General features: G+C 41.0%; 1 protein-coding gene across 3 annotated transcripts in view; it reads right to left on the bottom strand.

Annotated features, from left to right (window-relative positions):
* The window catches only part of CREB5 (cAMP responsive element binding protein 5), a 403,426-nt gene that overhangs the window by 7,108 nt on the left and 374,027 nt on the right, over positions 1-22,291 (bottom strand). For 2 of the 3 annotated variants that reach the window (XM_059171450.1, XM_059171452.1), the window contains exons 8-10: positions 12,824-13,147; positions 8,536-8,766; positions 234-342 (exon numbers count right to left, since the gene is read on the bottom strand). In XM_059171450.1, the coding sequence (XP_059027433.1) occupies positions 234-342; positions 8,536-8,766; positions 12,824-13,147 (664 nt within the window). The remainder of the gene's footprint in view (positions 1-233; positions 343-8,535; positions 8,767-12,823; positions 13,148-22,291) is intronic. The other variant, XM_059171451.1, reaches the window with a different exon arrangement.

Raw genomic sequence — 22,291 nt, 5'->3', positions numbered from 1 at the left:
AGCTATTTTCCTGCTGGCTGTGGAACTGGAATTCGATAGGATTTTACAATGTGAAATGCCAGGGAAATTTTAGCCAGAAGGTATTGGGAGGTGGTGGGCATGGGGAGGAGGTCAGAAAAGAAGGATCCCCCTGGTGCAATCTACACTTTACTCGCTCTTTCAATAAAATCCAATGCAAAATTAGTGGCAAAAAAAATTGGACACTAAGAAAAGAAGAAAAGTCAATGACTTACTTAGATATCCTTGTGATTCTTTCTGCATGGCTGTTATTGGACAGTCTTTATGCGTTAACAACAACTGTTTCAGCTGTGCCACCTCATTTTTCAACATGGACACTTCATTCTGGAAATAGACATATCAAAACTGTTGGAAAGGACCAGAGAATACAAGTCCGCATGCACTTTCAACAGTGATATTGGCAAGCTTTTCTATTGTGTCTGAATGACATTAAGGATAATATTTAATGGGATTCACCTGAAAATGTATAGCTTCCTTTTAATTTGGTCCTCACATTTACCAGGACTTATTGAAAAGACCAGATTTTAACTCTAGAACTGAATCATATTAAAAGTCCTGTGGTATATATACACAATGGAATACTATGCAGCCATCAAAAGAAATGAAATCTTGCCATTTGCGACAACATGGATGGGACTAGAGCATATCATGCTTAGCGAAGTAAGTCAAGCAGAGAAAGACAACTATCATATGATCTCCCTGATATGAGGAAGTGGTGATGCAACATGGGGGCTTAAGTGTGTACGAGAAGAATAAATGAAACAAGATGGGATTGGGAGGGAGACAAACCATAAGTGACTCTTAATCTCACAAAACAAACTGAGGGTTGCTGGAGGGAGGGGGTTTGGGAGAAGGGGGTGGGATTATGGACATTGGGGAGGGTATGTGCTTTGGTGAGTGCTGTGAAGTGTGTAAACCTGGTGATTCACAGACCTGTACCCCTGGGGATAAAAATATATGTTTATAAAAAATTAAAAAAAAAATAAAAGCAAGCCTCTGCTTAAAAAAAAAAAAAAAAAAAGTCTAGAGTATACCCTTTAGGTGATGGACTCTGGAGCGAGATGACTTAGGTGGGAATCTTCACCTGACACTTACTGGGTGAGTCTAGGCAGGAAACGTAAGCCAGATGAACTTCAGAGACCTTGTTTATAATTGGGGATCAAACCAGAATAAAGTTCTTTGAGTTGTTGTAAGGACTGAATGAGACAATAGATATAAAATGCCTAGCCCATACTGAGAACATTGCCTAGCCCATACTGAGCAATCACTGAGTTTAGCTAGTCATAATAATCATCTTCACACTGATAAGCTCAGGTTGACGTTCAATATGTGAAGAAAGTGAATGTTGCACATGCATTGGGGAGCACCGAGTGGCAGGATTAGTGGCTTTAGACTGAAATGTCTTCAGAATAAGCCAACCCATCTACCATCAGATTTCCCAAAATATTGTCAAATGGGCTATAATTCAACAGAGCACATCCCTGCCTGACATCTGCTTAGTAGAAGGCATGGAAACACATGGAACAAATGTTGATCCTCTACTGGTGGATGAGGTCAGCCCTGGAAGGCGAGGGGCAATGGAGTTTTGGCTACAATTAATTTGTTTGGTTCATTAACTAGTTTGGCTAATTTCAGTCTATAAACTTTTTCCACCATCAATAACAGGGTGTTGTGGATTGTGTGTGTGTGTGTGTATGCGCGCATTTCTTATTTACTTAGATAAGTGCCTTGAATCTCCACTTTATGTAGTTATTCACAAAGACCAATTCATAGCTTTGTAGAATAATGTACTTGGCACCACTGTCTACAAATACGAATGTGGAATAGATTGGTTGGTTGTAAGGTGCTTCCACTTGATAAAAGTAAACTGTAAACATAGCACTATCTCAAGCAACCCATAAATTTATAGTTGTGATAAATATTACCCTCGCTCTGTCCAATGTTCATTTGTGGCTGCCAGACATTGTACTCCACATGTGGGAGACTTTAAAAAAACATGCACACAAAAAAGGGTGTTTTAACATTGCTGTCATTAAGTTGTATTTACACTTTTATTATGAACTTGGCTTTTTCAGGCATGTATTTATCACCTAAAAAAGTAAGTCTGGGATTCTAAAAGTTAATTAAAAAATTTTTTGAAACTTGTTTTAAAGGTTACCCCACATTTCTAAATTCATTTGCAAAATATAAGTAATCAAATGTTGAGTAACATAAATAACAAAATAGTAAGAATCTAGGAAAGCTTTTCTCTTCTCCAAATTTTATAAAATAAAAATGCCTATCAGAGAAATTAGCATTACTGACATATAAATCACTTAATTGCTCTTAGTCCAAAAATATTCAGGAGGGTGAACTACATCTCCCACCTCCAAAGGAGTGTGATCTGTAAGGGGCCCTATCGAAACCAAAATTGACCCTTGTCAATTCTGGGGTTAGTGTGACAACTTTATTTATAAGACTACTTATTGTAGCCTTAAATACCAGTTCTTTCCTCTTTGATTTCATGCCCACTTAAATTCAGACAATCTTCCTTGCTTTTCCCAGATTCCCTCTGCTTAAAATGGCATGTGTAAAAGAAAGTTACTTTTAGACTGTTAAATAGAAGGCAACCCCTGGTTAAAACAAACAAACAAACAAACAAACAAAAAAACCAGGAACTCCTGGGTGTCTCAGTTGTTAAGCGTCTGCATTTGGCTCAGGTCATGATCCCAGAGTCCTGGGATCAAGTCCTGCATCAGGCTCCCAGCTCAGCGGGGAGCCTGCTTCTCCTTCTGCCCCTCCCCCTGCTCATGCTCACTTGCTCTCTCTCTGGCAAATAAACAAATAAATAAAGCTTTAAAACAAAATAAGCAAAACCAAAATCAAAGTGGAGAAAAAGAAAACATATATATATATATTACATAACATATATATATATATTTTTTGGCCTCAAAATGAAATGTCATATTATTTGCATTTACATTATAGATAACAGTACTTTTCTAGAATCACAACCGCTGAGACAACTGCACCCTAATCTCTGCTGCAAATAATGCAGATAGTCATTCTTAGAGAATGGAGTCAAGCTCCAATTTTTACTAAACCCTTCCATAATCTTCTGTAACCTAGGAAACAACAAATAAGTAAAGTATATAAAATAAAACAAGATTCTCTTGCTTTCTTACATGTCTAGAAAAAAAAAATCGCACCTGGCAGCCATCTTGGAGAGGTCGATTTTAGTCTCCATTTCTTCCCCAACTATGTCCTGCTCCGTCCCACCTTTTCTAGGCATTGTTCGATCTCCCAGGCACAAAGTGTTCAAGGCCCCTTCCTTAAAAAAACATGTTCAATTCCGTTCTTTGGGCTTCTATAATCACAAGGAGCTAACTGCCTACAGTACTTGGCACACCCCAAGTTGTTTCATAAGAAAGCTTTTGCTTGCATGAAAGGCCACAATAAAACAGCACCAATCACTGCTATGAACAGCATATGTGGTGTCTTGGCCTCTAACCAAAGCCCCATACAAAATAGATGACCTGAGTGGCACTTTTTGTCTACAGATAGCAAAGCACTTTAGTCCTTCTTAAGTATAGGAACTGAGAACCTGCGAGTTGGAGGGTCTGTAAAAGCGTAGGAACCTGAAGACTATGGTGATAACGGATCATTGTTTAAAGATATATGTGAATAAGGACATATTTCTTAAAATAATGTGTTAATATTTATGTTAGTTATCTTATGGTTGGAAAATGAATGCTGATTAGTATTCTCCATAAAGAAGAACCCTCAGCCTCTGTTTAGATCATACACAAGTAATTATGATGCTGATAGGAGGAAATCAAAGTCTAATGGCCACAGAAGCAACAGAAATTCATGGGGCAGCTTCCAGCAGGCAGAAGAGCTCTCAACAGGGGTTTCAGAAAAACATGGTTTGGCCCCCGCATTGGCCACACCAGACTAACCTAAAGCAAGATGGTGGGACTAGTTCCCTAGTTTCTGCCGGCAACATAGTTGTTTATTCTTTGACTGTCTCTGTTTTGCCTTCTATGGAGAAAGCTAGCTACCAAATAATCGAAAAAAGGACTTGATCTTTACTTTTTATTCATTAGTTAACCACTTTTGGTATTCTCAGACAAGCTTGTATTTCAAGTTTCAAGTTTCCTGAGGGAGCCAGTTCTAGTACCTTCTGTGCTTCCAAATCTTATCAGGGCAGATTCCAAAGTTCTATCTACAGTTTCTGTGTAGCACAAAACCTTGAGTCCCTGTATGGGTTCATAGTGTTGAGAGAGCCTCTCGAGCCTCCATCAAATTCCACAAGAGAGACTTTGGGTTAAGAAAGGTCCAGAATCACTGCCCTAGAGAAAGCAGGGGGGACCGTGGGCTGTGCACATGCATAATCATCTTCAAATCTCCACAATGACTGATACAGGAGAGGCCAGACTCTATTTTAAATAAAAATCCTTTTCAAGGGAACACAAGTATGAATTCACCTTGAATTCATTTTGGAAGAGAACCACCAGATAGCAAATGTTTCAAAATGCATGAAAGAAAAAAAATGTTGCCTACAGGTCTAGCAGGGAAATAAAAACCAGGCCTTCCGGAGGCACTTTCTTACTCTGAATTACCTTGCTTGATGAATTGAGGCGAATCACCAATTTTTTTTTTTACTCCCCTGCGTGGGTTATAGTAATCATTCTAGGTCTTCATATAAAAGTACTTTACAAAAACAAGTATTAATAATCAGGTATGAATTATCCTATTGAAATCAGCCCTTCAGTTTTTTCACTTTTGAACCTCGTATGGGTTAGCTACTCTAAAGCAGTTAGCCATTGAGACAGGGACTGTCGGAGGCTAGATGCGGTTGGATTAATCTGTTCTTTAATCCATAAGGTTGTCTGGGGGATGAAGTAGCGCCCCTATAGAGACATTCAACACCATAATAACATACTTTAAACAAGTACTCTAAGAAGTCCCTAATAGCTGCATTTGGAGTTTTTGGCTTTGGGGATGTCATTTTGTTAATATGAGAAACCCAGAATGCTTTTTGATGCAAAGCAGTAGTCTGTGCCAAAAACATAATTATCAAAATGGGCCCTATAATATAGCCCCTCCTCACTTATTTTTTTCTTTTTTGTAGATTAGCTGAGGCCAGGTTTGTTTCATGCTAAAACAAAGGACTTTCAATTTGTAAGGCAACAGTTCCCATCTGGCCTCTTCTCTTGCCAAGTCCCAAACCTGGGCTCATGTGTCTAAAATTTCAGCAGCGACTTAGGCCATGTGTCTTTGCACTAAAAAAGAAAAGCAATTATTTCCATGGGTGACCAGATGATTTCCATATCGTCTACTGCACACAAACAATCCACTGAGTGCCACATCAGTCAATGATGAATTCAGAGCTGATCTTAGCTACCCTGTCAGAGAAAAGCACGTGGGTTCTTTTTGTTTAAGAATTCTCTACAATCAAAGATCCTAGAGCTGTGGGTTGGGCCAAGAGAAGACTTGCTTGCATACTCATCCTACTATGTGCTGCTGTCTTTGTGACTTTCAGGAAGACTCTTCAGGTACCCCCGGCCTTAGTTTCTCCCTATACAAAAATGTCACATCAGGTGGTTTCTAGTATTTCCCTCAATTCCTATACCTGTGTTGACCTCTTGGGGACAGATTTGTGGTGAGACAAGGAAATGAAGTCTGGGAGTTTGATTTTTGTTTTCTTAGGTCTGATTTTTTTCCAATCTGAAATGCCACAGCCCAGCTAAAAAGTTCTATGCTGAAAAACAACCCAGAAGTGGCTGCTGGCCATCCAGACCTTGGATATTCCGTTTGGCTAGAGTTTGTTTGCTTAGCACCTTCCATTTCTGTTTACTTAAAATTTGGCTCACTGGACCGGCCTCAAGAGAGACAACTTTTTCTTTTGACAAAGGTCCAGTAGGAGGGAAAGGGTCATTCAAAGGTAGCAGAAGCTGCGTATCCTCTCCAGCATCACAAGGCATGATGCAGAGCACTGAGCATCACCGAAAACATGGAATGGCTATGGTTTCTGTCCCTCTGAAGCAAAGCAGTGGTTGGAAAACACAAAGATTTTAGTCTTTTCAGAGTCTGTCTCTTTTTTGGGCACTCCTTTAACAACCAAAAACACTGGTGCCTGTTGACTGGCCCAAATAGAACTTTTTCCCCTGGGCTTTTGGGGCCTAGAATTCTAGTATCTTCTTTTCCTTAGCCATGGATGGTTCTAAAGAGTGGTAAAAATTAATGTATTTGGGTCTCATAAAGGATAAATTTACCTTCTGTGTTTTATAAGAGCAATGACATAGAGGCATATGCCAAGTCATGAACATATCTAATCACAAGGTAGACCAGCATCTTCACTTCTCCTGGATCTCTGCTATGACCTCCTTCTGTTTTCAAGCTCCAGCACCACAGTCAGTATGCTGAGATACTTCTGCAAGGATGCATTTTAGTTAAAACTGATTTAGACGTGTGGGCATCTGATAGGTGCCAGCTGGCTATTTATGGTTCCTTCATTCAAGACACTAGGGCTGATTTTGCCCCCACAGGGGAGATCTGACAATGTGTAGAGGCCTTTCAGCTGTCACAACTTGGGGGAGAGGTAGAGGGTGCTACTCATATTTAGTGGGTGAAGGAGAAGGATACTACTATCTACCTAAACAGGATACCATGGAGAATTATCAAGCCCCAAATTCAATAGTGCCAAGATTGGCAATTTCCAAGAATGGCACAATCTTGGCCATTTTCATGGTCCTCTTACAAACCTCAGAACTGGTAGCAAATTCCAGGGATTCCCACACTTTGGTCATTGCAGAGCCAGTGGCTGTAATATTTGCTAGACCCACATGCACCAGAGTTTTTATTGACTTAACGTGTTTGTACAAATTAACTCATTATTTAATATTTTAGCCTCATCCTTACCAAGAGAATCTGTGAAATTGAAGGTCTTGTGTTCTAATTACATTTTTTAATTTACATACAAATAAAAACATTACTCTGCATGTTTAAATTGCTTACCATCTTCTACCTAAAAGCTTCTCACATACCACTGGGGCTATGGCTAGAACTAAAGCTTTTCAAGCTGCTACGGCTTTCAAGGTGTTTGAGTCCAGCCATCCCACTGTGGCTTGACTCCTCTCAGTCACATCCTGGCCAAGTGGTTAGGCGGCTAGTGCTTGGACACTCCAGAGATGGGGAACTCCTTCATTTACTCAACAAGCAGATATTGAGGATAGACACAAATGGACTCAGCAAAATAGCTTCACACTTCATCCCCCACCTTCATCCGCATAGAAGGTACTGGGAGGACTTACTATTGTACTTCTCCCATATCTGCTATATATGTTTCCCAGTTTCTTTCTCATGTCTACCACAAAAAGGATGAAAAATTTAGGGGAAAATGTGAACATCCATATGCAGTCCATGCATAACCCAAACTTCCTTATGTATTTTCAGTTTATACATTGGCTGTCCCAAGGCCATTTCCTTTGAATGCATGGAATATGCAAAAACTTTGGGGGTTTGGTACCCCTAGTGTTCCATTCTAAGGACGCACAGAGAACCGGGTGGTGGAAGGGAAAAGTGACCTACAAACTACTAAGGTACAGATCCTCCCTATTTGGGGCAATCTTTCCTCCCTTCCCTCCTCTCTTCAGACTTTCTCTCTGCTCCTAGAAGCACCAGGCTATAATCTCTAACTTTTATTGCCTTCCGGGCATGCTTGCCACATAATCTATTTAGTTGTTCCCTTTCTGCTGGTGGAGGGGGCATTTCTTTTTGTGTGAGAACAGACTCCCGGGGCGTATCATTTGTATGGCATGAAATCTGCCACAGAGGCCCTGGTACAAGACTTTTCTCTCCTTCTCGCAAATGTTCCCTAAAGGGGCCTTGTTGAAAAAATGTCCCCCACTGAGCGACTCACGAAAGGGAAATATCCCACAACATTCAAATCTTGTTGAGTTTGAAAATGAGATGGGAACATGTCTTTTCTTATAGAGTAAAACAACAACTATAAATGTTCCTTTCTTCCATGAAACCAAAACAGAGGTAACCTAGTGGGACTCAAAGCCACCCTCTCCCTGGTGAATATAAAGAACTATGGTTGGGCTGAAGATTTATTATGTGCTAGATACTGGGAAAACTGCTTTGTAGACATGAGTTCACTTATGACTCCCAACAACTCTACGATTCCCATTTTATAGATGAGGAGACCGAGGGCCATGGAGGTTAAACACAACTAATTGCTGAACAAGAGTGTGGACCTCAGTCCAACCAAAGCCAGTGCTCTCAGCCCTATAACTCAGCTGAGCAGGCTCTCCCTCCTAAAAGCTTCGTAGACAGGTTGGGTTGAAACTGAACACTTATTTTGTTTTGTACAGGGTCCTAGAGTGAATAAACCTTGGGAAGTAAGTGCAGTTGCTCTGTGGGCGAATGTGAGGTAGTACTGCTTAGGTCAACAAGTGCCCGCCGGGAGGCAGGAAATGCCAACCGTACACAGGGCCTTTGAGTCCCGAGAAAAGAGACAGTGGCCTGCACCTGAAGCTGCATGTTTGTCTGGGTGAGTTCTTCTGCTTTCTTTTCCAGTGACATCACCCAGACCTTCCTCTTCTGTCTGCAGCGGGTGGCAGCTGCCCGGTTCCGTTCCAGAAATTTCCTCCGCCTCTCGTCGGGATCCTCGTCCACCACCCTTCGCCGGCGGCCCCCTGTGGGCTGGGGCGGCTGTATTGTCTGGGTTGGCTGCATCTGTTGTGTCGCTGGTGAGACCTGCTGGGCACGAGGGGGGGGCGGGTGGGGGCAGAGAAGGAACATGCTGGGTGAGAGAGGAAACCCAAGCTGGTGTTGGAACACAAAGCACAGAGGGTCGGCTGCTTTAGTAAGCAGATCAGACTTGTTTTCTAAGAGCGAAGTCAACAGTGAAATCATGCTCATGAAAAGAAAAAGCATTGCCGAACTATCTTCTGTGATATTTTGGCAAGACGTAGAAACGACTTGTGAAACAGAGTCAAATAGATTTTTCCCTGACAGGCATTTGGCTGAATCATGGCAGAGGAAACGGGTTTTTTTTTTTTGTTATGTTTTGTTTTTTTCTCCTTCAGATGTTAAACATGTTTTATTTAAGGTCCATTTTATAAAGTTTAATGTGCCAATGCAGGACTGCAGGTGAGAAGAGAGAGAGCAGGATTATTGTCCTAATACTGATGCATCTTCTGTCATCTGCAGAAAGCTCCTTCTGGGCAGGCTTCCATTCTCCTGGTGTTAAAACCATGTTCCTAGAACACACCTCTGGGACATAATCATCACTGTGACTCCCACCAAAAGAACCCTCTGAAGCCCGGAAAGCAGATGAAATCCTATTTTTTCCATTTCAGAGCTCTTAGCACAAAGGGTCTAGTTGGACCTGCAAATTCCAGGTGGGTCCATCTGCTCCTTGGAGCTCTGCCGGAGACAGGCTTTTCCAGGTGGCTAGAAGCGGGGCCTATGTGAGGGATGCCCAGAGCGGCCCTGAGGTCTGTGATACACCTTGTCTGTGCTGCAGGGAGGGATGGTTGGGAGTCACCACACACTTATATTGTAAGGAAACCCTAGCAGTGGCAAAGCACTGTATTAAAACTTTTTACTATACTCCTAGATTCCTTCTAAGAGCTACAAAGGGCTCAGCAGTATCTAAAGTTTTGGAGACTCATGCCCATACAGCTTTATGTCCCTTCATGAGGCTGACACATAGCACTGAGCGAAATTTCCACGACTGCCTCTTTATGTGTCTGGACACCTAATGCCTTCCCTAATGTACCACACTCCTTTTCCCTTTCTTCGCTCTCAATATAGGGTGGGTTTTTTTTTTCCCTTCTCATTTCTCAGTCCCTCAGACTTATGGCTGTAATATCTATAAAGTTGTTTTATAAGAGACATTCAACCTACAGAAATAGACAACAACAACAACAAAAAGGTGTTTAAAAGAAAGTGCAGCAACCTTTCCTACCACATTCTAATTCTGTCACTGAAATCAATTAGAATGACTGTAATTGTACTAATCATGGCTTCTAGTTGACATCAGCTGACTGAAAGTGATATATTTTTATATTAAACTCTATCAAAGCAAATATAACTCACTGTAGAAGAATTAGGCTTAGGACTGAAGTTGGACTGCACATTGGTCATTTTATTTAAACCAGAGACATTTTCTAAAATTGCTTATTGGTGATTCCTTTCCTCCCTATCACAGAGAAATAACACAATGAATTAACCGTTGAAGGTCTTACTCACCAGAGTGGCTGGTGAAGATGTAATCCTTGTTACTGGCAAAGGTATAGCACTTGTCATTTCAGGTGCTAGGTGCTGAGCTAATGACCTCAAAGCAAAGCATTAGAAAGGAATCTGCAAACTTGCCTATTTTTGCCTATACATTTTGAGAATTCGTGATGTCTAGTTGTCAGCACTGGACAAGATTCTTAAGTAGGCAAAACTGGGTTTGGCTCTCCATTGCCAAGGCCTTACATTCTCCCACTCCAACTTCAACCAAGCTCTATCTCTGACACTTGTCCTGTGCCTTTTCCCAACAGGGTAAGTTATGTGATGGTTACAGGCTCAGTCCAGGTTCAGGTTTCAAAGTGGAGTTTGGATAAGACGAATCTCTAGTGACTGAGGAGTGACACCAGGACTCAGAAAGCACATCTGTACATGCAAGAGAATCCTAAGCAGCCAGGAGGAAGTGCAAATGCAGCCCTAAGACCAGAATTTATGCCCTTGGTAATTATCGTTACTTATTTTTAAAATAGAATTCTGTTGGCATAGAGGCTCTGAAGTTTTGATTAAAAAATAACGATTTGTTATTTCATAAAGACAAATTTATTCCAAGTCATATTAGAATCTCACAGTTGGGAGGGCCTTAATAAACTTCTGTTCCTAATGCTTTAATCATTATACGCTTAAGCAATATGACAAGATCTCTGTAATCAGCCAAGTTCATACAATTTAAGAGTGGCATTTTGAGTACTGTCTGAATGATCTTGTTCAAATTTTAACAAGAGTAACCTGTATTCTTTCTCTTTAGTATGGGATTAAAAAGCAACTGTTTGTGCAGCTAATTATAATAGCAATTAACTAATTGCATATACAATTGGCCACTTACTGACTTGAAATGGAGGGCAATTGGCTAATTGGTAATTAGCTAATGAATGGCTTTTATATGCAACTAACGGTTAAACTTGTCTGTGAAGTAACTAGCTGACAAGGCAACCAAAGCTTGATGTTATCCTTTTCCTTAAAAAAAAAAAAAGTGCACATGTGAATTTATTTGCCTGTCTTTGCACTTCTAGTTTTCTCTGTCCCTTCTAAAGGTCTCCATGTCCTATTATGGCATTTGACTAAAAAAGTGCTTCGGGTGGCATTTTATTGATGAACCACTTGGTAAACATCTATCATATTACTTCAGTTTGGAAATTAATCATGCCTAACATGTATTGATTCCTGTGTCAGGAGCTTTACAAACATAGTCTTAATACTCCTAAAAGTCTATGAGTTTTGTCTACCATTACCCCATTTTGCAAATGGACCACGGAAGCTCAGGGAGTTAGCTGACCGACTATAGTCACATAGCAAGTAAGGTGGGAAAAGAAATTACAGATTTCTCACTCCAAAGCCTGCACTCTTCCTCACTATATAGAACTCCTCTAACTACCTTTGCAAAAGTCAGCTGACCTAATGAACAAGCTTATCTATTGAATAGAACAGAGAATACTTGTGAATGACCCATTTTGTGGGTGGCCGTCCAAGTTTGGTGTGTAATAGAGGAGAGGGTTCTAAAGGTCCCAAACTACCTTGGGTGAGGTCTGGAGGCAGACGATGGAAGAGATGGTGAATAAGTGTTATTTGGAGATTCCAAGCTACCAACACCACTCTGACCCAACTGGTTGGAACCTGGCAGTGTAGAATGGGTGGAGGGGACTGACAAAGTTCATCCTGCTTAAAGATCCAAAGTATCTAGGGCCAGCCATGCTCCTAGACATGCCCTTCCTCCACTTACTAAAACTTACTCGGATACACGGACCCGCCTCTCTTCTTGGGCTGGGTGACATAACGTCTGCCTGGTCCCCCAACCCTCTTTCAGTTGCGTCTAAATGCTGGCTTTCTTTCTAGCCACTTCTGATGACTCTCCACCCCTGGGATTTGGCCTTTCTCTAGAACCAATCATCTACAGAGCTTGGCTCTCTGTCGGCTCCCTCCAACGCATTTCACACTAGGTGGCATGAGTCACTTCTCTTCCTCATTTACCCAGCACCTTATGCCCTATCATCCGTTACCCAGCTTCTTTGTCTGCCTAGAACTGTTATTCTTTAGCTTTTTAGCATTTGGTTTTATCCAGAAGACTGTCCATTGTATTTAACTTCCATTTTAGAGGTGTCAAAATTGAGTTTTTACGTGAAAAAGCACTGCAGTTAAAAACACAGCTAGGATTAACTTATTTTCCTCATTCTTTATTCACATCTTTCCTCAGATGCTTCAGTTTTTCCTAATCCTTCCATCAGTATTACTTTTTTTAGAGTTACCTTTGTAACTCACTGCAAAAACAAAAACAAAAAACAGATTTTGGAGAACTTGAAGCTTACATTTGCCCCCAGGGACTAGAACTGGTATTTACCATATTATTTCTAGAAACTAGGATCTGGGAGGGCCTCATGGGTCACCCTTACCTCCTAAGAAAGAACAGAGCCCCCCCAAGTGTCAGACAGAACACCCAAGCTCGTCAAACCAGCTTGCTGCCAATGGGCCCCGCATCAGAGCTCACACTGACAACAAGGGGGAAAGAGATCATAAAAGGCTCTACCTGTGCTTGGTTGCCGGAGTGCAGGGGTGGGTGTGGCGAGGTCTGGTGATGTGCAGGGTGCGCGTGGAGGTGGGAGTGGGAGTGATGATGTGGGTGGTTCTGCTGGTGATGGGGTTGAGGGTGAGGGTGGTGGGCTGGGTGCTGGTGCTGGTGTGGGTACGGGTGATGGGCTGGCAGTGTCTGGTGCTGATGCGGGTGTGAGTGCATGTGATGGTGTGGCGTCTGGTCCTGCCGGGAGCCCATCATTTCCATCATGTGTCCCATGGTGTTCATATTCCCATTTGACATGGCAGCAGGGTGGTGAGTCAACGCGGCCTTCAACCTCTGAAACAGAACAAAACAAGAGGGGACAACTGAGGTCAGTTGTGTACAGAAGAGGGATTTTGAATCAAAAGGACTCATATTTTCAATTCCATGTTATGGTGCTCCTGCTAGTAATAATAATGCTAACATTTGTTTACTGGTTGGTGCTATGACTTTTATATTAATTTCAAGTTTTCATCTATATTTTAGTAGGTAGGAGGGTCAATATCAGCTGGAAATGTTAATTCAACTGTCACAGCAGGTAAGCAGGATATCCTGTCAAGATTTAGACAGTCTACTAAAAGGTATTTCATACTAATTTCCTAATATCGATTATCACCATATCCTATCAGCAGCTGAATATAAGCATAAACCAAATAAAACCACTTAATATGATAATGCCACTGAACGAACAGCACATCTGATACAGCACTGTATTTTGTAAGGCTCACAAGAATGAAAGACTTCTTCCTCTCAAAAGACTTCTTGAGTACAAAGAGGAAATAACTTCAAATTTCAGAATACAGGGAGAGTACTGATGTTATTTTGGGCTTTAAATTAGATTCATGATCTATAACTTTTGGAGGCAGTAGGTAGGTCTTCTCCATTTGTTATCATGAGATCTCTCAAAGTCCTTCCTGATAACCTGATGTCTCTCATGCAGTAACTTCTTATTTTGGGAAGGAAATTAGGGACCCAGAAAGATTTGGAGGACTGCATTCTAGAGCTTCTTTGATGGCCATATCATTGGGTATATTTCTAACCCCACAGTATTATCCATTAACAAGCACACAGACGTGCACATAAATGACTTCTACCTGAATCTGAAGTTGGGATCAGCAAACCTTTTCTAGAAAAAGTCAGATAGTAAATATTTTTATCATGGCACGCCTTATGCTCTCTGTCACAATTACTGAATTCTGCTCTTTTGGGGCAAAAGCAGCTGTAGACAGTGTGTAAATGAATGAGCATGCTGTATTCTAACACAACTTTATTCAGGGACAGGAAGTTTGAATCCCATATAATTTCCACATGACATGAAATGCTATTCTACTTTTGATTTTTCATCACTTAAAAATGTAAAAAACATTTTTAGCTCAGACGCTTTGCAAAATTAGGCAGCGGGCCAGATTTGGCCCATGGGCCATAGTTTGTTGGCCCCGATTTAAAGAATCAGTTGGTAATCAGCTTAGTCACAGTTTCTTCAAAATTGCCTTTTCTTGTACACAGGCAATTATCATCATATCCTGAGGGGCACAATGTGCTAAGTACTGTATAATACAGTTATTCCTTGGAAACGTATCTTCTGTAGTGATGTTAGTCTGGTTGGCAAGCTCACGCTGGCTCCATGAAATATTTGCTAGGGGACTCAAAGTTCTCTCCAGATTTGTATTCTTATCTAATTAATGACAGTGTTGTTCAATCACTGCAGAAAGGAAGAGTTGTATTTAAATGAGCATCAAAGCAACCATGTTCCAGCCCTGTATAATATTAATGATTCTCGACTGGGTAGAGTAAGCTATTGTTGAATACCAATTGAATTCATCAAAACCTTTAGTTAAACACAAAGAACCTCCATGTGTGAGTGTTTGTCATTTATTTACTTGAGAGACAGAGGCAGAGATAGTGAGAGAAAAAGCACAAGTGGGGAATAGAGGGAGAAGCAGGCTCCCCACTGAGGGAGCCCAAAGCAGGACTGGATCCCAGGACCCTGGGATCATGACCTGAGTCAAAAGCAGATGCATAATCGACTGAGCCACCCAGGCGTCCCAAGAACCTCCACTTATAAAGAAAAAGAAAATAAAAGGGAGGGTAGTATGTGGCAGACTTTATCTTAACATTAGATAATCATTGAAAACATTTCCTACATCCAGATTCAGTGACCAGTAAGCCTACTTGCTTCCTCTTTCATGAGTATCATCTCCTGACCTTCATCGTAGTAATCCTGAAGAAGTTAAGCTTCCTGAATCCCTGGGAAAGATTAGATGCTGGGTATTGTGTTTATTGCTACACAGAAAAGTGAACTCATACTCCTCAACTCCAGTTTTTGAAATGATTTCATTATTTTTATAAAAACGCTTGTTACAAAAATTTAAGCAATGGTTGAAAGTAAAGTCAGCAACCAATGAACCAAACACACTGTTTATATTGGTGGCTGAGTGGCATTTTTCTACATGCATATGCAGAGGCGGAGGAATAAGGAGAATAATTTTATCACAGGGGGATAGTAATAGCATGGAACTTAGATTCTTCTTTGAATATAACATAAGCAAAAGAAGTAATAAAATAAAATGAATTGCTGGACTTTAGATATGTGCTTCTTTAGCCCAAGAAAAGTTTCCAAATGAGATCTCCAAACTTAAGGGTGAAGAAAATTATGGAAAAGATTATAATGAAATCACTGTTGTTGTTTTGTTTTTGTTTTTTGAAATTAGGTAGTGTTGATAAATTTTCTCAACTGTTTTTTGCAGTTTCATTATTATGAAAACATATAGCTATGTCGTAAAAAAAAATCAACTATCATAAGAATATGGGGTGAAAGACTAAAGGCACCTGCCTACTCTTCTCCTGCTAAACACCAGTCCCAAGTAATTTGCCTTTGTTCTCCTTAACAATAGATCTTCGACACCTTTCTATATGAGTAAAACCAGCTAATAACCATGGCTGGCATTATTCAAGCACTTGCCACATGCCACTCCTCAGTCTCCCCTAATCCTTAGACCAATCCTGCAAGGCTAAAAGAGAGACTAAGCCACCGGCCCAAGCTCACACACCACTAGAGAGATCTGTAGAGGCATGCTACCTCCACAGCCTATTCTCTAAACTAAGAAAGAAGGTGCCAGAAGGCACACCATGCACACTTTCCAAAAACAATTATGAACTATTTTATGCCACCTCCTTATCATCCAAAGGAAGGCAGAAAGAAGAGATAGGTCTATGATAAAATGAAAAGACAAGATGCCATTGCTGCGTGGTCCAGCGTATGGTTACTCAGACACACAATGAAGATCCAAATACACTCTTTCTGAAACTTGGCAGACAGAAGCGCAAATACAAGAATTTCCAGGAAGCTCCAGTGCAGCAAAGGATCCTGGGCCTATGGGGATCACCTCCTCTGTTATATTTGTGAAGAATGGATACTTGTATTTCCCCTCCCCACTCGCCCTCCCCCCACTCTGATAAAGTCCATGTGTCCCTTCTTTCTTGTCCCCACTTCCTCCTCACCTTTGGGTTTATGACCCTTTTGTCTTTCTAATGTTCAGAAGACAATATGGCATATGCGCAGACACTGAGGGGTGTGGCCCTGTCTTCCCATCAGCCCTTGCTCTTCCCACGCAGTTCCACAGGACTTTGCATTTGATAGTCTTCTTGCCTGAAATGTTCTTTCCCTTTCTTCAGACATTTTATTTTTAGAAGAATTACTTATTTTAGGGGGAAAGCGAGAGAGTGCACGTGAGTGGGGGGAGGGGCAGAGGGAGAGAATCTTCAAGCAGACTCCCCACCTGCCCTGCCCAGAGCCTCAGGCGGGGGCTCCCAACCCTGACCCATGAGATCACAACCTGAGACAAAACCAAGAGTCGGATGCTCAACGGACTCTGCCACCCAGGCCTCCCTCTTCAGACATTTCATAGCGCTTAGCTCTTGGTTCCTTCTTAGTAAAATTCTCCCTGGTCTCCTGGTAAAAATCAATTCCTATTATTGCATAGTCCCAGTAGGGTCATATTCCTCTTCAAATTTCAATCTGTAGTTATGATTTTTAATGTGATTATTCAGTTCATATCCATCAACCATTCATGAGAGCAGGACCCACCTTGGATTTTGCGCAGCTGTTAAAGTGGCAGCTTTAGCACAGAGCCTAGTATGTAGTAGGCACTAAATTCATAGTTTGGTAATGAAGGTAAAGATGAACGAAGAATAGATGAAGGAATGAATGAACAAAAGAAACCTCTGAGGCTCATGAGGATGCAGCATTTTCATCTTGGATCACTGCAGGTGCTATTTGTCTGGAGGGATGACTCCATCAGTCAACCAAAGTCGGCAGAAAAGACTACAGAAGTCACGCAGGCAGACAGGCAGTAGAAATACTGTCAAGAGAGCTTCCCGCTCCACACCTAGCCTGCCCTCCGAAAAATGATAAAGGAAAAAATTAAACGTAAAGAAACAAAAGGAATGTGGCTTAACTTTCTCTTGAAACCCTTTCCTGAAAAAGTGTTATGGAAAATTGAAAAGCTATGTAGTCGTGGGTCACTATGTTATCCCTTCAATCCTACAAACAACTTTCTCACCTTAAATTAGGAGCAAATGGAGCCTGACCAATAAATGCTCTGCATCAGATCTTCATCTCAAATAATTAGCTTATCCTGATAAGGGAAATTACTTGATGGCCTCAAGTCCATTGTTGCATATTTCATGCCAAGACGATAATACTAATACGGCTTATAACATTCCATTTAATTATTTTTTCCCTCAACAAGTATTGATGGAGCTTCTACCATGTGCCAGGCACTGCGTTAGGCATGTCGTTATTTGCCACTACTGGAAGGAAATGGAAGATAATAAAACCAAAGCTTTCTCAGCACTGGGGAGAAAACACACACACTTTGGCAAGGAAATGAAGATTTTCAAGCACCCTTTAGAGAACCTCAGGCCTTGGGGTTGAGCCCACCATCCGAACACCAGCCTATGTCGTCTTTGAAGGAAAGCAGTGCCACTAAATGGTTATCGGGGCACTTCTGAAAGTCCTAAAGAACATATTTGCTTCCATGTATCCTCGTGCCAACATGAATCATTGCAGGGTAAATCATCACAGTATACCAAATAAAGAGATTTGTACCCCACTCTTTCAGAGATGATGAATGACCATTAAATGAGTCCAAGCTGTATTTTGCAGAATGGTTTTTCTTTTTGAAGCTGAACTGTGTCTTGTTTTAAATAACATTCTACCGAATGCCAAGAAATGGCAAGGGAGAGAGAGGAAAATTAATGAGCAAATAAACATATATTTTTCAGCTATAAAAACCAGGCTCTTACTGAGGTGTGGCTGCACGAGAGAAAAAATGATTCTGTTTACTTTCTCTCATCCTCTACCACATCCATTTATTTGAGAGAGCAAATCAGGAGAGACAGCGAGAAGCCTGACACAGCTGGTTTCAGTCAATAAGGGTCATTTTCCTTCGGTCTGTGTATTTTACAAGATCCTTGTTCACTGTTCCCGATGGGAGAGTGGTGGGCCCGCTGCCCAGGATTGAGTCCTGTTCAGAAACCGGCTATGGACCTTGTCCCCGTCCCCATCCCTGGTTCTGCCCTGCCACAGGGGCTCAACCATGCCCCCCGGCCCCCACCGAATCTCCGGCTCCGGGTGGTTGGCAGTGTTGCACACCTGGAGAAGCCCAGGTACACCAGCACGTCATTACGGCCACTGGTTGCCTGCATGTGGGCCTGCGTGAGCACACACGCACGTGACACACCCACCCACACCCACCGCAGGCAATTTATCTCCCATTAACAACTCGCTCTTGCCAATTAGAAACATTTGTGGAACTGTAAAAACATTTCTCCTCCATCTTCAGCGCAGCCGATTGCTTATGTTTTACAGACTCTGAAAGCCAAGCCGAATTAAACATTATTTGAAATTCAGCTGGGTGGGGGTGGGGAAGGTTGGAACATTCTTTGGAGAAAGGTTTTCATTAAAAACGGCTGTTGGGTTTTGTTCCAGAAAAAAATGTGATAACATCAAAATGTAGTGTTGTGGAGTTGACCACAAGTAAGAGCCTATCTGTATAAAAAGGGCAAAATCCATATTCGCATTTCCTTTCGAACACAGGATAATTGCCATCAGCGGCCTCCCCAAGGTATTGCTCGAAATGTAATTTTATTTCTTTCTCTTCTCCAAACATAACTAATCAGGTAGGACGGCCAGCACAGGCTTCTGAATGGTCCACATGGTCACTGGTATGAGCCCGTGTGCCTTCACCAGAGGGGTGCTTTGCAGTGTCGGTGACTCCTGACTTGCTCTAGATGTCAAGGATTTCTGATTTTAAGTCTCTGAATTAGTAACAAAACAAAAATAACAAAATCAAAAAACAAAACCTGATATTTATCTACTGAATTTTATGACTATTACATGGCCAGTTGGGATCCCCAGTGCTTCCCAAACTTGAGGAGAGATAGGGATGGGCAGAAAGAGACGGTCATATAATGCCACACATCAGGCACATAAACTTTGAGCTTTATTTTGCCAAGACAGAAATACTTTTTTTTTTTTTAAATATTTATTTATTTCAGAGAGAGAGAAAGAGTGAGGGCTAGCAGGGGGAGGGGCAGTGGGAGACAGAGAAAATCCCCAAGCAGACTCCCAGCTAAGTGCAGAGCCTGATATAAGGATCTGTGATCCACATCTGAGCTGAAATCAAGAGCTAGCCATTCAACTGACTGACCGACCCAGGTGCCCCTAGAAATCGTTTTAATGCCCAGATTCACACCTGGGCATCAAGATATCCATTGAAAAAGATCCTATAACTCTGATAGCATCATGGATCTTAAAATGCACATTTATTTCAGGATCATCGTTGAGATAATTAACTAAAATTATACCTGGATTAATTGCTTAGAATAAAATACCTTTCTTTTCAAAACTTTCATAATGTAACTCAGTGGTTTATTTAGCTCTGATGGTTTCATAATGTAAGTATTGATTTGCTTTAGGTTTGGTTTGGAGAGTAAGTTTCAAATAAGTCTACCAGGTTGGAAGGAGATATGATCCGGGAAGGGCAAGATGTTATAAAGTTGAGAAGGAAAAAATATTCTTACTTTTTGTCATGTTGTCACTAAAAAGTATTAACCCTAAAGATATTAGAGATAATGTAATTACTAACCCCCCCCCCACAAATGTATTATAAATCAACAGTACCCTGGAAAATGATGGAAGGACAACTCACAAATAAGAATGAGACCTCAGAAAAATAGAACTTCATCAGTTTTAATGAAAGCAAGGAAAAGATTTGGTGTTTGATTTCACTCTCCCATTTTCCACTTGTGGATATAACTTCTAAAATGAGGAAAAGCAGACCTAAGTGCTAGGTGATATGTTAAACTGTGGTGGTTAAAAAGCCAACCAAGCCCCAGAGAGAAATCTTAGCAATTTCCCTGCCAGCCTTTTTCCTATTAATATCCAAATCATATATCAATTACAGTCTTGTAAGAGTGAGCCTTTGAAGATTCTTATTAAATGAAGAAGTTAATGAAGGCACATTTATAGAATTATTTTATTTCGGATACCACTTCCCTGCATCTCTTTGACTCAGTAGCTACCTTTTATAAATCAGCAGGATGGTGAGCATTTTAAGAGGCTACACGTTTTAGTGAATTTCAGAACAAACTGATGTTCTGAGAGCCAGTGCTAGTGTTAATTCTGTTATAAGACTGCTTTCAGTCCTTTAGGTAAGTAAACCACTTTAGCTGTGTGCCTTAATCTACCCAACAAATGAGGGCAGAATCCAGAGCTCCCAATCCCATCCGAGGAAGAATCTGAGTTGAAGTCTCTGTGAGGTAGGAATCTGCTGGAGAAATGAGTTGCATGGATGTATAGAATAACAAAAGAAACTCATTGTTTCAGAGGATTTCAAAAGAAGAACAGAAGCCTTGGAGTGAGAAGTCTTGGTTTCGAAGCATGGCCCCTCGGGTGGCGCAGCCGGTTAAGTGTCTGCCTTCAGCTCAGGTCATGATCCCAGGGTCCTGGCATCGAACCCTGTGTGGAGATCCTTGCTCAGCAGGGAGTCTGTTTTTCCCTCTCCTCTGTCCCTCCTCCCTGCTCATGCTCTTTCACATGCACATGTACACATACACACACACACTCTCTCTCTCAAATAAATCAAATCTTAAAAGAAAATGTATAAATGATAAACCATAAGGACATAAGGGATAATTAGTGGAACAGAGTGGAGTTGTCTTCTAGCTGGTACAACCAGCTTCTGATGAAAAATAACAAAATAAGATTTAAAAATATTTTTTTTCTTAACATTAAACTATGTTTTACTCTCAACTTTAAAAATTCATAGTAAAGAGTAATAGAATATTAATCACCGATGAAAAGGAATGAAGTACTGATACATGCTACAGCAAGGATGAATCTTAAAAACATGTTTAATAAAAGAAGCCAGACACGGAGGGTCGTATCTCATATGATTCAATTTAAACAAAATGCCTAGAATAGGTAAATCCACAGAGAGAAAACAGATAAGTGTTTGCCAGGGCTTGGGAGGAGGGGAGAATGAGGAGTGACTGCATAATGGGTATAGGGTTTTCTTTTGGGGCCAAGAGAATGTTCTGGAACTAGGTAAAGGTGGTGATTGCACAATATTTTGAATGTACTAAATGTTCCTGAAATGTATACTTTACAAATTCATGGTTGTATCATTTTATATGACTAGGATGTCAATTAAATTATTTTAAAAATAAAGCAGAGTAAGAATCTCATCTTTTAACAAGGTGCCAATAGAAACTCTTGACTTGGTCTGAGGATTACTAATATTCACTTTGATGTCACCTTAAGTAAAATGCTGTATTGTGAATAATAAAAGGCAAAAACATATTTTGCCCTTGAATGGCTACAGTCAATGCCGGATTTTTGTCTATGTCTCAGGGAATTTGACTACTCTGCAAAGACATTGGCACCCTCTTTTCCCTACAGCTCTGTCATCGTCTAGCTGGCTTCAAACTAAAGAGAAAATGCAGAAGCCATAGCCACCAACTGTGTATGGTTCAAAGCTGTTAGAGAGTATTAAATACAAAAAGAAAAGATTTTGGCAGACTGGCATCAAGGAGTCTAAAGAGAGAAATTGAACAGGGATCAGGGTAACGTCTTCTGCTCAGTTAACAAAAACAAAACCAAACCAAACGCACAAAACCCCAGTACTGTCCAAAGGCAAGTTAGTGGAATAACAGAGGGTGCAGGAATTTCGTGCAAATTTATAAAGCACCATTATGTAATGCACACATCAAAATAGCTGATGTGACTTTCAGTTGCATCAATGAAACGAGACTGTAAAACATAATGTAAGAGAGTGAGAGTCCTGTCTGTTCACCTCTGCAGGGGCCATGAAGTGCACCATACAAGCCCATGTCCCTGCATCCCTGCCCCCTCTTCCAAAGATCTCAGCATCATGT

Source organism: Mustela lutreola, chromosome 4 (assembly GCF_030435805.1).
Source record: "Mustela lutreola isolate mMusLut2 chromosome 4, mMusLut2.pri, whole genome shotgun sequence".
Classification (NCBI taxonomy): domain Eukaryota; kingdom Metazoa; phylum Chordata; class Mammalia; order Carnivora; family Mustelidae; genus Mustela; species Mustela lutreola.
Note: the sequence above shows the minus strand (reverse complement) of the source record. Positions and strands in the feature narration are given on the sequence as shown.